Source organism: Carcharodon carcharias, chromosome 2 (assembly GCF_017639515.1).
Source record: "Carcharodon carcharias isolate sCarCar2 chromosome 2, sCarCar2.pri, whole genome shotgun sequence".
Classification (NCBI taxonomy): Eukaryota; Metazoa; Chordata; class Chondrichthyes; order Lamniformes; family Lamnidae; genus Carcharodon; species Carcharodon carcharias.
The window spans coordinates 207,323,671-207,339,228 of record NC_054468.1 but is presented as its reverse complement, the minus strand read 5'-3'; the positions used below and the strand labels follow the sequence as shown (position 1 = coordinate 207,339,228).

At 39.5% G+C, this 15,558-nt stretch overlaps 1 protein-coding gene across 5 annotated transcripts in view; it reads right to left on the bottom strand.

The window, feature by feature from the left end:
* Window positions 1-15,558, bottom strand: part of ppp1r21 (protein phosphatase 1, regulatory subunit 21) — a 174,964-nt gene that overhangs the window by 139,046 nt on the left and 20,360 nt on the right. For 3 of the 5 annotated variants that reach the window (XM_041213993.1, XM_041214004.1, XM_041214028.1), the window contains 5 exons: window positions 10,168-10,332; window positions 7,286-7,330; window positions 3,812-3,870; window positions 3,613-3,707; window positions 1,252-1,304 (listed from right to left, as the gene is read on the bottom strand). In XM_041213993.1, coding sequence (XP_041069927.1) covers window positions 1,252-1,304; window positions 3,613-3,707; window positions 3,812-3,870; window positions 7,286-7,330; window positions 10,168-10,332 — 417 coding nt within the window. The remainder of the gene's footprint in view (window positions 1-1,251; window positions 1,305-3,612; window positions 3,708-3,811; window positions 3,871-7,285; window positions 7,331-10,167; window positions 10,333-15,558) is intronic. The other 2 variants (XM_041214011.1, XM_041214021.1) reach the window with 1 other exon arrangement.

The following is a 15,558-nucleotide window of genomic DNA, read 5'->3' as shown; positions in this document are numbered from 1 at the left end:
CTGCAAGTTGTGGATTACCAGCAGGAGCTCATGATGTTGGTCCTGCTGGGACCTGTCAGTGTAAAAACTTGGGCAGATTGCCCTGTGCTTGCACTGATTTACTTGGGCTGTTCTGAGCAGGCAGACAGCCCACTCACCAAACTGAAATTCCTCCTGTAGGTTGCAAACAGGGCAAGAATGTATTTTTAAAACTAGTCAGCGGAGTACGCCTCCACTCAACTGCTTACTGACAGATCTGGGTCATTAATTTGGCACTGTATCATATGGAAAAAGTATTTCATCCTACAGATGATCCCAGTTATAACAGTAATGATTGGGTCAGAATTTTGGGGACACATGTCACATTGGCACTTTAAAAGAAAAACTCAACTACTTTTGCCTGGCTTCACAAATTTCCATTACGTCATCCATGCAATTAGTGTAGTTAATTCTCCCCAAGTTTTGGGCACAACACTGTTATGCTAGGCCTTATCTTTAGGTGCCTGCTGTATTGTTTATCTGACTCCAATAAAGCAATAATTTGTTGGCTAAGCTACAGAGGAAACAGATATTCAAAGCCACATGGATTGGGGGTTGTGGAACTGGTACTAGTCCACACTATATCAGCTATAAGTTAACAGCACACATTTACAGTAATATTTCTGAAAGAATAAAAAGGGAACTTTTTAAAACCAGTTCCAGGATTCAGTAGTTCAAAAACAGAATGGTTGTTCCCAATAATAGGGGGAGCCTTTTAAGGAAAATGATTTGTGATTAATGCAAGCAGATGAAGCACGGCCTCAACCTGGATCCCCAAATTAATAATTATAGTTGCATATGTCAAGCATATCATTTCCTGAACTGAACCTTGGATAACCAAAGATGTGAGAAGCAGCAAGTACAAGCATTTAAGTTGTTTCAAAAAAATTAAAATTCACCTTAAAAAGTAAGCTTGAAGGTTCAGTTGGCAAAATGGGATGATTTCACAATTTTTCAACCTCAAAATTTACAGCCTGAATTCATAATTGTATCAAATATACAACTGAATCAGCTGGAGACTAAGTCATTTAGAGTACTGCACACTTTTTAAGCTTTCAAAACACATGATTCCCAAAATCTAACTTTTAAATAATGTTATACAGTACTTAGCAAAATTTGTGTAATTCCCGAACACAAATTTAACATTTATTTTAGATGGAACAGTTACAGCAGTCTTCTGAAGCTTAACATCTCTCCTAAAGATTTTCAACCATCCATCTCTGGGTTACTCACTTGATGCCTTCTATCATGTACAGGTACATCTAATGTGTTGTATTCTGCAAACCCTACACAGAAATGAGATATTAGATGAGTAGGTTTTTAAGCATTAAGATACACATTGAAAACAGAAGATGCACTCTAAATTTTCATCTGCATTCCTGGCAGTCCAAGTGATAAACTTGAAAACATATCATAGTTAGCAACAGGTCTGTGCACTGTAAAAGACAAAATAGGAAATGAAGCATCAGCAAAATCCAGTTAACCCTCATTAGTGTCATGAAGCTCAAATGATGAACAAGGTTTTATTTTATATGTATTACTTAAGGTAACACTAGCATTGGGCACTTACATTTGCCACTGTAAATATAGTTGTAATTGATTCTAAAATACACTGAGTACTAAGTCATACCAAACTGGTGCTATTAAATGTAATATGGAATCTGAATGTTTACCAAATATTAGGTCTGTCTTATTTCTTATTACGGGCAGCGTATATCTATAATTTAAGCCTTGATTTTATGTTGCACAAAGTACAGAAAAAAAATTGGTCATTCAACCATCCAAAATATTGCATAAAGCTAATGAATGGGGCTTCCTTCAGATCATTTTCATTTCCTGCACTGGAAGCCATGACAGTGAATTGAAAAAAAAAAACAGAATACGTGGGGAAAAAAACAGGTCAGCCAGCAACTGGAAGAGAACAATTGGTTCATGCTTCTGATAGAGGGTCCAACATAAAACACTGACCCAGAACTTGGTTTCAGATGCTGTCCATTTCTTGTTTTATTTCTAAAACTCTTCTGAAGTAGTTACAAGTTTCACTGAACTCAAGTTTTTTCATTTTATAATCTTGGTCCACAAAATGTTCTCAGCCACTCAACTCATTCAATAAATTTAAGCTACTAGATTCCAGCCAAAAAAAGGCTCTTTTTCTCTACACCGCACTGCATATTTTCTTATAATTGCAAACATTTAAGTGAGGATTTCATTTTGATCAGTAAAGTGATGTTCAACACAACAATACTCAAAATCAAATAATAGCCTGGCAATCATGCAATAACCATAAAGTTCGTTCAGCATAACAAGAGAACATTCCAGTATTTTACATTTGAACTGCATGGAAAGGATTGATGCAGACATAAGACAAAACAAAATACTTACTCAGCTGTCATCCATTCATCTAATGAATGTGTTGGAACATTTATTTATTTGGGTTTGATAATCACATCTAGTATATGGCTTCATAAATCTATAATTGGCTAAGCCATACAGATCACGATCGTTCCAAGGTTCGATTCCCTTGTCTGTACTAAGTTCTCATTTTAATTTCAGCACAGGAAAAGGCACAATTGGTTTCAGTATCTTTAGTTCTGGAGGATAAAAAGTCACCCAAGTTTCTGTGCTTGATCCCTATCTAGTAACCCCCACTAAAAATGCACACACGAATGTCAGGTGAGAATAGGATCAGGGTCACTGATCTCTGCTGGTAATGAGTAAATATATAGGCATGAGGCAAGGGCATGACTAGGTTCAGCTATGAGCAATGCAGATGAATAGTTCACAACTTGTGTGGTCACCCAAGTGAGCTGCCAGAGTGCTACACCCATGGAAAGAAATGATATTTAACATTATATAATCCAAAGAGTTTGATTTAACCTTTCTGTAGGGTGCTAGCTGTGGAGGGGAAAGCAATCCAAACGTTAACATTTTATAATTCCAGGCATCAAATGAAGAAATTGAACTTATATTTTGACAATCTTCACTTATTTCAGTGTTAGAACCATTTATCTAAAATACTGAGTTCTTGTGCATCCATAATTACTCAGATTGGTAAACCATATTGTGATTTACCTACATTGAAATGTGTTTTCTGGTTCAAAACTTGAGATAGTTCTTGGAATGAGGGTTCATAACAAGCATTAGTATGTGTTATACAAGGCAGGGTTGCTAACTTGGGGCAATTCTTCTCAATGCTTGGACATAGTGCAGTAGTTCATCGTTTGCAGGAGAATCAGCTCGGGCCGGCAGAAAAACAACTTTTTTTTCCAAATTGTATGTCCCATTATACGTATTTCCAGTTTGTGATAAGATAAATATTTTCATTATATTCATCTATCTAAACTGTCAAAGAACTTAATGTTTAACAACAGGTTGGAGTGATTAAGAAAAAAATTTCCCAAAGGACATCTGATGGCTTCAATAATACCACTTTTAATTTAACAATCGGAGTAGAATTTACAATCACTTGCTTGTTGAAACAAACTAATTTATAGGGCTCCAACTATACAGGCTTTTGTAAGAAATTTGATATAATGATAGGTTTATTAGAAAATTGCAATTAAGACTGCTAAATTGCACAGAAGTCATACTCACTTCTATCATTAAAAGGTATTTTTTCTTGAATAATACTTGTAGACTGGTCTAATCGACTACTCAGGTCTGCATGGATATTCTTTAGCTGCTGCTGGCTGCAGTGAAAAATACGAATTTGAAATGATTCACAATGTGTGCAACGCAGCAAAAATTTCAGCAACAACAAAGTAGTACACCACAAGTCACAACTCTGTCTTACCATTCTTCTGTCCGAAGCCTACATTCCTTTGCTTCTCTTTCCAATGAGTGCGATTTCACCTGTGGAAAATATCCCATATTTTAAAAAATGTTTATGAATCCTTTCCAAAACAAAGTTTAAAAAAAAAAAATTCCTCCTGTGCATGTAGATCATCATCCAACTTGCCTGCCTGGCCCCCATGCTTGCTGCCTTTGAAAATGGCCCCTTTCCTTGGGTAATAGCTAACACTTGCAAAGCGAGCCTTGAGCCCTTGGTCCCTGTGATCTACTGCCCTATCTCCAACCTCGCTTTCCTATCTAAAGTCCTTCACCAGGTTTGCCACCTTCCAGAAACATGCTATTTTTCCAATAACTCCAAGCTTGAATCTCTCAAAATCAGGGTTCCACCTGCCATGCTAACGAAATGTTGCAAATGACATCCTCTGTTACTGTTAATTTTCATTCATGGTCCTTGCTCCAAGCTTTGACAACACAACAACCTCATTAAAAGTTTCCCCTTTATTGAAGTTAGTGGGACTGCCCTTGCTTGATTCTACTCTTATCTATCCCATCATAACCAAAGAATTTCTAATAATAGTGTCTCTTCCTTTTGGGGGAGGCAGTGGTGCATGGTAATGTCACCAGACTAGTAATCCAGAGGCCCAGGCTAAGCTCTGGGGACACGGGTTCAAATCCCGCTACGGCAGCTGGTGGAATTTAAACTCAATTAATAAATCTGGAATTAAAAAGAAAGCTAGTCTTAGTAATGGCGACCATGAAACCATTGTTAATTGCCATAAAAACCCATCTGGTTCACTAATATCTTTTTAGGGAAGGAAATCTGGACGAGTCTGCACATGACTCCAGAACAATAGCAATGTGGCTGGTGTTCAAATGCCCTCTGAAATGGCCTTGCAAGCCGCTCAGTTGTATCAAACGACTATGAAGTCTAAAAAAGTTACAAAACCAGACATCACCCGGCATCAACCTAGGCACTGGAAATGACAATGGCAAACCTAGCCCTGTTGACCCTGCAAACTCCTCTACACTAACACCTGGGAGCTGTGCCAAAATTGGGAGAGCTGTCTTACAAACTAGTCAAGCAACAGACTGACAGTCATACTCATGGAATCATACCTTAGAGACAATGGCCCAGACGCCACCATCACCATCCCTGCAGGACAGACCCAACAGAGGTGGCGACATAGTGGCATACAGTCAGGAGGGAGTTCCCTAAGAGTTCTCAACATCAACTCTGGACCCCACAAAGTCTCATGGCATCACGTCAACAAGGAAACCTCCTGCTGGTTACCATCTACTGCCCCCCATCCCCACTCAGCTGATGAATCAGTACTCCTCCATGTTGAACACCACTTGCATGAAGCACAGAGTGGCAATGGCACAGAATGTATTTTGGGTATTGAACATTGAAATGTGGCTCGATAGCACCACTACTGATTGAGCTCTAAAGGACATGGTTGCTAGACTGGGTCTTCAGCCAAGAGGGGAACCAAGAGGGGAAAACCGACTTGTCTTCACCAATCCACCTGTCACAGATGCATCTGTCCATGACAATATTGGCAGGAGTGACCACTGTACAGTCCTTGTGGAGATGAAGTCCCTTCTTCACATTGAGGATACCGTCCATTGTGTTTTGTGGCACTACCACCATGCTAAATGGGTTAGATTTTGAACAGATCTAGCAAGTCAAGACTAGGTATCTATTAGGCGCTGTGGGCCATCAGCAGCAGCAGAATTGTATACAATCATAACCTGTAACCTCATGGCCCAGCATAGCCCTCACACTACCATTACCATGAAGCCTGGGCATCAACCATCGTTCAATGAAGAGGGCAGGAGGGCATGCCAGGAGCAGCACCAGGCATACCTAAAAATGCAGTGTCAACCTGCTGAAGCTACAACACAGGACTACTTGCGTGCCAAACGACATAAGCAGCAAGTGATAGCCAGAGCTAAGCAATTCCACATGCAACAGATCAGATCTAAGCTCTGCAGTCCTGCCACCTCCAGTCGTGAATAGTGGTAGACAATTAAACAACTAACAGGAAGAGGCAGCTCCACAAATATTGCCATCCTCAATGATGGGGTTGCTCAGCACATCAATACAAAAGGGTGAAGCATTTGCAACAATCTTCAGCCAAGTGGATGATCCATCTTGGCCTCCACCTGAGGTTCCCAGCATCACAGATGCCAGTCTTCAGCCAGTTCGGTGCACTCCACATATTGGAAAACTGCTAAAGGCACTGGATAAGGCAAAGACTATGGGCTCCGACATTCCGGCAATAGTATTGAAGACTTGTGCTCCACAACTAGCCGTACCCTCAGCCAAGCTGTTCCAGTACAGCTACAACACTAGTATCTACCTGGCAATGTGGAAAATTGCCCAAGTATGTCTGTCCACAAAAAGCAGGATAACTCCAAACTGGCCAATTACCACCCTATCAGTCTACTCTCAGCAAAGTGATGAAAGGGGTCAACAACTGTGCTATCAAGCAGTACTTACTCAGAAGTCAACTGCTCACTGATGCTCAGTTTGGGTTCTGCCAGGTCCAGTTCTGTCAGCTCCTGATCTCATTACAGCCTTAGTCCAAACATGGAAAAAAGTGCCAAACTCCAGAGGTGAGGTGAGAGTGACTGCCCTTGACATCAAGGCAGCATTTGACTGGGTGGCACCAAGGAGCCTAGTAAAACTGGCGTCAATAGGCATCTAGGTATTGGGGTGAGGGGGGATTTCTCCACTGGTTGGAGCTATACCTAGCACAAAGGAAAATGGTTGTGGTTTCTGGGGGTCAGTCATCTCAGTTCCAGGGCATCACTGCAGGAGTTCCTCAGGGTAGTGTCCTAGGCTCAACCATCTTCAGCAGCTTCATCAATGACCCTTCCTCCATTGCAAGGTCAGAAGTGGGGATGTTCACTGATGATTGCACAATGTTCAGCACCATTCGTGACTCCTCAGATACTGAAGCAATCTGTGCCCACAAGCTGTAAGACCTGGACAACATTTGGGCGTGGGCAGATAAGTGGCAAGCAATATTCACACCACCCTAGTGCCAGGCAATGACCATCTCCAACAAGTGAGAATCCAACCATCTCTCCTTGATAATCAATGGTATTACCATTGCTGAATCCTCCACTATCAACATCCTAGGAGTTACCATTAACCAAAAGTGAACTGGAACAGCCATATATTATGGCTAAAAGAGGTCAGAGGGTGGGAATACTGCATTGAGTAACTCACCTCCTGACTCCCCAAAGCCTGTCCACCATTTACAAGGCACAAGTCAGGAGTGGAATGGAATACTTTCCACTTGCTTGGATGAGTGCAGCTCCAACAACACTTAAGAAGCTCGACACAATCCAGGACAAAGCAGCCTGCTTGATGGGCACCCATCCATCCCTGTCAACATCCACTCCCTCCACCACTGACGCACTGTGGCGGTATCTACAATCTACAAGATGCGCTGCAGTAACTCACCAAAGCTCCTTCGACGCCACCTTCCAAACCCACGACTGCTATCATCTAGAAAGACAAGGGCAGACACATGGGAACACCATCACCTGCAAGTTCCCCTCCAAGCCACGCACTATCCTGAGTTGGAACTATAATCACTGTTCCTTCATTGTTGCTGAATCAAAATCCTATTTGACGCTAAGGTCAAAGTCCAACTCCATCACAAAAACCCCTTACCTTCATTTCTGTAACCAGCCTCTGTTTCTGCCTCAGCCCTTCTGCTGCTGAAGTTCTGATCAGTGTTTTGGTCATCTCTGAAAGGCCTGTTTGAGTTGTAAATACTCTGCGATATTCCATTTTTCTCCTGCCTGGCATCGTACTTGGGATCCCTGTAACTTCCTCCATGACCATATCCCACCCACATGTGCATCAGACACCCTCTTCATGCCACCTTGGGTAGCCATGCCTTTAGCTGCCTTAGCTCACACCTGCTGAACCTCCTCTGCTTCTCCAACGATAATACCTCCCTTTAAAATCCAACTCTTTGATCGTTTTTGCTATATCTCCTACTATTTTCTTTTTTTTGCCATCCATTTTTGTCTGATTGCGCTTCCTCAAAGGACCTTTGAATGTTTGCCTACATTAAAAGGCATTAAGTACAAATTGTTACTGATGAAGTTCAGGATAGATCATCAATATTTATTAAAATTTCTGAAACTGAAGTCAGGACAATGTTTTAACTGGCTGAGAACTGGACATCAATCCATTTTTCCCAAATAAATTTGTTTTTAATTACATAACATAAGAAATAGGAGGCGGCGGCCATTCAGCTGCTCAAGCCTGCCCCACCATTCAATAAGATCATGGCTGATCTGCCCTAGGCCTCAGCTCCTCTTTCATGCCAGTTCCTCATACCCCGCAACTCCCCAAATTTCAAAATTCTATCTATCTACCTCCTCTTTAAATGCTTTCAGTGATCTAGCCTCCACAACTCTGAGGTAGAGATTTCCGGACATTCACGGCCCTCAGAAAATAACTTCCTTTGCATCTCAGCTTTAAATAAGTGCCCCCTTATTCTGTAACTACGTCCCCTAGCTCAAGATTCCCTAACTAGTGGAAGCATCTTCTCAACATCTACCCTGTCAAGCCCCTTCAGAATCTTATTGAAACTTACAAGGTCATCCCTCATTCTTCTAAACGCGAATAAATAAAGGCCTACTCTGTTTAGCCGTTCTTAATAAGTCAGCCCCTTCATCCCAGGAATCAGCCTCGTGAATCTGTTTTGAACTGCCTCCAATGCCAGTATATCCTTTCATAAATACGGGGACCAAAACCGTACACAGTACTCCAGGTGCGGCCTCACCAACACCCTGTACACTTGTAACAAGGCTTCCCTATATTTAAACTCCAGCCCCCTAGCCATACAGGCCAAAATTCTATTTGCCTTCTTCTGTGTTAACCAATCTTCAATCCATGCTAATAGATTATCCCCAATACAGTGAGGTAATTGGCTAAGAACGAGCCTTCAAGAACATCAGATCTTTTATTTATATAACATACTTAGGCTATATAAATCAGCAACTTTGAGCACTGTGTATAGAGCAGAAAACTGGACACAATGAAAGAATTCAAACTTCTGGAGAAAGTGTAGAATAGGCCAATCAGAATGATATACAGTGTTAGCAGTTTTGGTTTGGACAGGTCCAAATGTTAGGGCTTTTTCTGGGAGAAATGCACACTTAAGATGATACAATTGAGGTTTATGAAACAAAGGGGTTGATTGAACTCAACTGAATTGGTTATCAAAGTTAGGGAAGGTTGGTAGGATTAGAGGTTTTGCTTATAAAAAAAAATTCAGAGGGAGGCTGGATGCCAGTATTTTTCAGTCATCCCTCTTGGGAACAATTGTCAGAGCTTACAGTAGCTAAGCATTCATACAGTTCTTTAAATGTTCCTCACTGGAGAGTATAAATCCAATTATAGAATGTAAGCTGTTAGTTAGCAGTGATTGTAAGGAGTTATTGGCTACCGTAGTATTCTGAAGCCTTACTTGATTGCTACAGGGAATAAGGGTACGTCCTGATTTGGTAACAAGATTTTCATCTCTCCTAGGTCACCTGCTTAACATGTAGTTAATTGGTATTCTTGGGTGCACCATTTTTTGAATGGGATGGGTTTATTGCACCTGCTGTTTTTTTTTTACTTGTTTTGAAAATAGGTTTGTAGTTATACAAACATTTTAAAGGAAACAATTTATATACTTATTATAAACTTTCAACTATTGGGGGTTAACTGTCAGAAGGTTCATGGAACGTGAACAAAACTTAACCGAATAAAACCAGATTTAGTAACTTTGCAATGGGCATTAAGATATGGTGCCATGGAGGGAATCAAAGGCTGTAATTTCACAGGGATTTATTTGACCTTTGTAAGCAGTTTATGATTTTGCTCAGTTAGGATATCATTTAAAATCTACATAAAGTCAATAAACAAGATACAAAATTAAAGTTTAATATTTGCCTACTTCAGCAAAGTTTAAAAAATATATTTTAAAGAACAAAATCTTTGATTCTTTAGCTCCACATTATTCTGTAAACTATAGGTGCACTTCTTCCACAGTTGCTTAGAAACCACAGTGCAACATTTTGAAAACAAAGTTCATCAAACTGAAAAATGCTGCAAGCTACTGTGGAATTCAGGTTTTAAGATACCATCTACGCGGCACTGCAGGAGGTCTTGCTCAAGTGCTTTCCTTGAGTATGGAAAACAAACAGCACCTGGGCTGCTGTTATACACTTCTGTACACCAATTCCTTCTCAAAGTTGGCACATGCTGAGCAAAAAGTTAGAGAATAAAAAATACCCAAAGATAAAATTTCACCCTCAAAAAGCAATGAAAAGTCTAACCTCTAAATTTGCTTTGTCATTTTGAAGTTTTTCTATGGTGTCCATGTACTTCTGTTTCAAGCCATCAACCACCGCATGATGTTGCATGGTATCTCGCTCCAACACTACTAATCGCTCCCTGAGCTCGGTTTCAATTTGCCTATGTTTCTCTTGAGCTTCTTGTACCTGTACATTCAAAGAAATACAAAACAAAGACTCAAACACAGATACTTAGATATGATGGTTTGGTTTAATTTAGATGCTCCTCATTATTGACACAGGGACATAGTTGTGCTGAACACCTATCTTGCCCCATGTTTTTCACTAGTTTCAAACGTTTGTTTCTTATTACATCAGTGAGCTATGCAGTAAACCTACTCTAAAAGCGTCTCTTTAAGCTCCTGGAGTTTGTGCAAGTGCTTTATACCTGAAGAAGTCAACTGTGAGGACCTGTAAGAATGCTGCTTATCAAGTTTAAAGAAATATTCAAAAAGCAATATTATGAACCTCATTCTAGCAGGTGTTACATGAATATGCAGGTGAAGCTCAGAATTATATATTTTAACTTCTCAAATGTCCAAATAGTTATAGTGCAATCTCTGTAATCATGGCAACAAGTCTAAATATGAAAATGAGCAAGTGAGTTCTCAGGATAATGTCCATGAGAGCCGTTGACCCAACTAAGTAACAACATTCATCTCCCTCAATCAATGCAGACCTTTGTATTTTCTGCCAAGGAGGATGAAGAAATACAGAGTTGCATTGAGACAGGATACTATGGGCATCTCTGGTATCCTGACTGGTCTTAATGTGTAAACCTAAACAGTGCACACCAGCAATTTGAGACTGTTTAGTACATTGCAGCTAAGTCCAATTGGGTCCTTCTATAATGTACAAACTTTCCAGTTTCCAACAGTCACTAAATAGAAATTTTAAGAAAACCTGGGTGATTTTTTTCTCCTTTTCCAAGATGAAGGGCACAGAGGCCAACTGAAACATCTAGCTAGCAAAAATCTTGCATTTATATAGGGATTATCATGTTAATGAACATTAACGTGATAATGAGTTAGCACAATGAGAAGGTGGATACCATCACAGGAAAAGGATGAACTGGGAGGAGATGGAATAAGAGAAAAAGTTGAAAAGAGGGATTGAAGATAATTTTTGAATGCAGAGAAAAATGAAGCATGGCAAATGGTTTCAGAAGTGGTCATACCACCAGTGATTGAACACAGAACCTTATCTGCATACTTTAATGCTATACCAGGTGGTATCTCTGCCCATGTGGGCAATGCAGGAACTGGTGACACTAGTGTCAGATGTGGACAGACCAATAATATTGGCAAGAGACAACCAACATCCACCTTACCTCAAAAATGGAAGTTACCATGGTATGCAAACTTCCCAATCACCATTGCAGTGGATCATGAAGGCTTCTAGGAAAGCCTCAGCTAAGCAGTGTGTTTTCTGCGAAGTTAGTTATGCCACAAGGGAAGACTACAGGGTTATTTATCACTGGTGGCTGTACAAGCCTAATATAAGGATGTTCAGGAAACAAAAATAACTACTTTCATGAACAAAGAACAAATATATTGAAATTTAAATTGGGCAAAAAGCCAACTAACACCAACTGAAGGACTCTACAATAGAAATAACCTACATTCTAAAATTTGAGGGTGGGTAGGGGGAGGGAGAGAAATTGTATCTGAAACATAAGAAATAGGAGGAGTAGGCCATTCGGCCCCTCAAGCCTGCCCCACCATTCAATAAGATCACGGCTGATTTGCCCCCAGGCCTCAACTCTTTCATGCCAGCTCCTCATAGCCCTCAACTCCCCAATATTTCAAAAATCTATCTACCTCCTCTTTAAATACTTTGCGATCTAGCCTCCACAGCTCTCTCAGGTAGAGAATTCCAGACATTCCCTACCCTTAGAAGAAATTCCTTCGCATCTCAGTTTAAAACAATTACCCCCTTATTCTGAAACTACGCCCCCTAGTTCAAGATTTCCCAACTAGTGAAAACATCTTCTCAACATCTACCCTGTCAGGCCCCCTCAGAATCTTGTACATTTCAAAGAATCTAGTAATTTCAATAAAATCACCTCTCATTCTTCTAAACGCTAATCAATAAAGGCCTAACCTGTTTAGCCGTTCTTGATAAGTCAACCCTTTCATTCCAGGAATCAGCCTAGTGAATCTCTTTTGAACTGCCTCCAATGCCAGTATATCCTTTCTTAAATACAGGGACCAAAACTGTACATGGTACTCCAGGTGTGGCCTCACCAACACCCTGTACAGTTGTCTATTTTTAAATGTTATCTCCCTAGCCAAAATTCCATTTGCCTTCTTAGTTAATTGCTGCACCTGCAATGCATGCACACTGTGCTTTATGTGCAAGAACACCTAGATCCCTGTGCTGTGCTTTTTGGAGTGTCTCTACATTTAAATAATAGTCTGCCTTTTGATTCTTCCTTCCAAAGTGCATGACCTCACACTTTCCTACATCAAACTCCATCTGCCAAGTTTTTGCCCACTCACTCAACCTGTCTATATCCTCTTGCAGATTCCTTACGTCCTTACGCAATCACCATAATTTTGCATGGAATCATAGCAGCCAATTTGCAATTACCCACAAATATTGCAAGAGGAGCAATGTCATGGGAGCTCCTCCATTACTGTATGAAGAATCAAAGAATGGAAGAATATTTTCAGTTAGCATCCAACTCTGTAAAAGGCCCTAACTAATTTTGACATCAATAAATACAGTTTCTATAGATTGTACAGCACAGAAATAGGCTTTTTGGGCCAAATGGTGTATGACAAGAAGCTAAAGCTTAGAAATTGAGGGAAATGTGAATTAAGTAAAAAATGATAATCGCATTAGGAGGGGGACAAAGGCAGCAGCTCAAGGCAACATGGATCTTTATTACTTCATCACAGTTTAAATGAAACGCATGAAAGACTGCTTGCAGAGCAAGCATCAACTTCTCACATTCAACCAATGGAAAACATTGCAGCCGAATAAAAACAAAAACAGTACAGTAATCAAACTAACTCTCAAGTGCACGATAAGCATTTGGGAAGAATTGCTAGAAAAATCTGGTTTTAATATTTAATCTTGTTTGCTGAAAACTGCATGTACCTACCTGGCAATGATTGAATCTGCAATGCCACAGTATGAGAAGATTCTGGTGTACATCCTCTTACTATACACATGAGACTGTTACATTTATTATGTAACATATTGCTTGTTACTCAATTTCAGACAGATTACATTTGGTGCCAAAAACCAGAAACGTTCCTAAATTATCAAAATATTAAAAAAGCGATCCATGGAGCCGGTTATAGAATAATGCTGGCAAGTCTTTAAAAGCAGGATGATCAGCCATGTTCTTGGTCTAAAAGGCATGAACCAATCTAATTACAGAATATAAATCAGGGAACTTTATTTCAAGAAGAAATCATGAGTTTTGTTATTTTGTTACATTGAGTGGAACTATGGATGCCCTTGAAGTTAAAGCGTGAAAAAAAAGTTTGATGACCCCAAAACACTAGTAAAGAAACAAAACTGTACATGCAAGGGATGGTTGTTAAAAGCTGAAATAAAAACAGAAAATGCTGGAAATGCTTGTTAAATGCTATTCCAGGTGGCATTTGAAATGGATGCAAAATTAAATCACAGTACTCTTGGGCAGACTCCAGATTTTCCAAAAATATTTTTCTCAAACATGTGAGCAGCCCCTATATGGAAGAAACTTCACATCCAAGAATAATAATCTCAGATTCCAAGAAAGGATATACTTGCCATAGAGGGAGTGCAGCAAAGGTTCCTGGGATGGCAATATTGTCATATGAGGAGAGAATGGGCCGACTGGCCTGTATTCACTGGAGTTTAGAAGGTTGAGAGGATCCCATTGAAATGGATAAAATTCTGACAGGGCTGAACAAACAGATGCAGGAATGATGTTTCCTCTGGCTGGGGAGCCTAGAACAAGAGCTCACAATCTCAGGATACGGTGTAGACCATTTAGGACTGAGATAAGGAGAAACTTCTTCACTCAGAGGGCGGTGAACCTGTGGAATTCTCTACCACAGAGCACTGTGGAGACCAAGTCACTGAATATGTTTAAGGAAATATAGATTTCTAGATTCTAAATGCATCAAGGGGTAGGGGGAGAGAGCGGGAGTATGGTGTTGAGATAGCCATGTTCATATTGAATAGTGGAGTAAGCTCGAAGGGTTGAATGACCTACTCCGGCTTCTATTTTTCTAAGTTTCTAATAAAAGAGTTTGCATAATTTCTGTAACATCTAATCAACCTGATGTTAATTCTCTGATAATTCACATTTTCAAGTGCTGAACCTCCACATTATTACCAATATAAATTAAGTTTTATTCACAAAAAAACAGGCTTTGAATTATGAAGAGTGGATTGTATACAGAGATTTTTTCCCAATTAATTTACAATTTAATAGGGCTGACAACAAAATAATTAAACTTAAACGGTATTCAGGATACATTTCTAAAATCAAGAGACTTTCTGGGCAGAAGGCATGCTTATAATAAAATACAATTATTTCATGTTATATGATATAATTTGGTGACTCTTGAAATTACTTTGAAAGAAACCATTCACATTGTAAAATATCAGTTGTAAAGGAACAGCCTGCCTTAATTATCATCTGCAGTGCAATTACTACTGTATTATGATTCCTGCAGATTAAAGAAAATAACTGGAAATAAAAACAACTGGAATTAAATTATACTGTTAAGGAGCAATATTTCAAATAGGACAGAGCCAAGCAGTCTGCTTGTACATTCCTGTTGATCTCGTCTTGCCCAGGTCCTCAAGAAAAATTCAAATGACCCAACTCCCTCAAGAGAGGGAATTAAAACGAGAGAAGAGCAGAGGCATAACTAAAGGGATTGGAGAGGTGAGAAAAAAAGTGTAAGAAGTAGGAGCAAAAGGGTGGAGATTTTTTTTAAGAAGTGCCAATGCCCCTAGTGGAGTGACTACGTTCTACTATATTTTTCATGTTATACATCAAAAAGCGTACTGTATTTAGGTTTTGTACTTTCCATAAACCAATATTTTTCTCAGTTACCAGAGCTTTATCACCAGGGTAAATCATTCATTAAATTTACAAATGCTAACATAATAGTTAATCAGTCACTGGAGTTCCCTAACCAACATTCAAAATGACACTAGCTAATTGTAAGACAAAAAAAGCCACAAAAGCCAAGAAATATCTCAAGTACATCAAAATTTGAATACATTTAGATGCTAAATGTTGCCAATCCACTTGCTTAACCCATTTTTTATTTTGAAAAAGATGGATTTAGGATTAATGCCCAATTATATATTTTTAAAAAGAAAATCAATGAACTTTTAAATTTTAGTCAATAAATT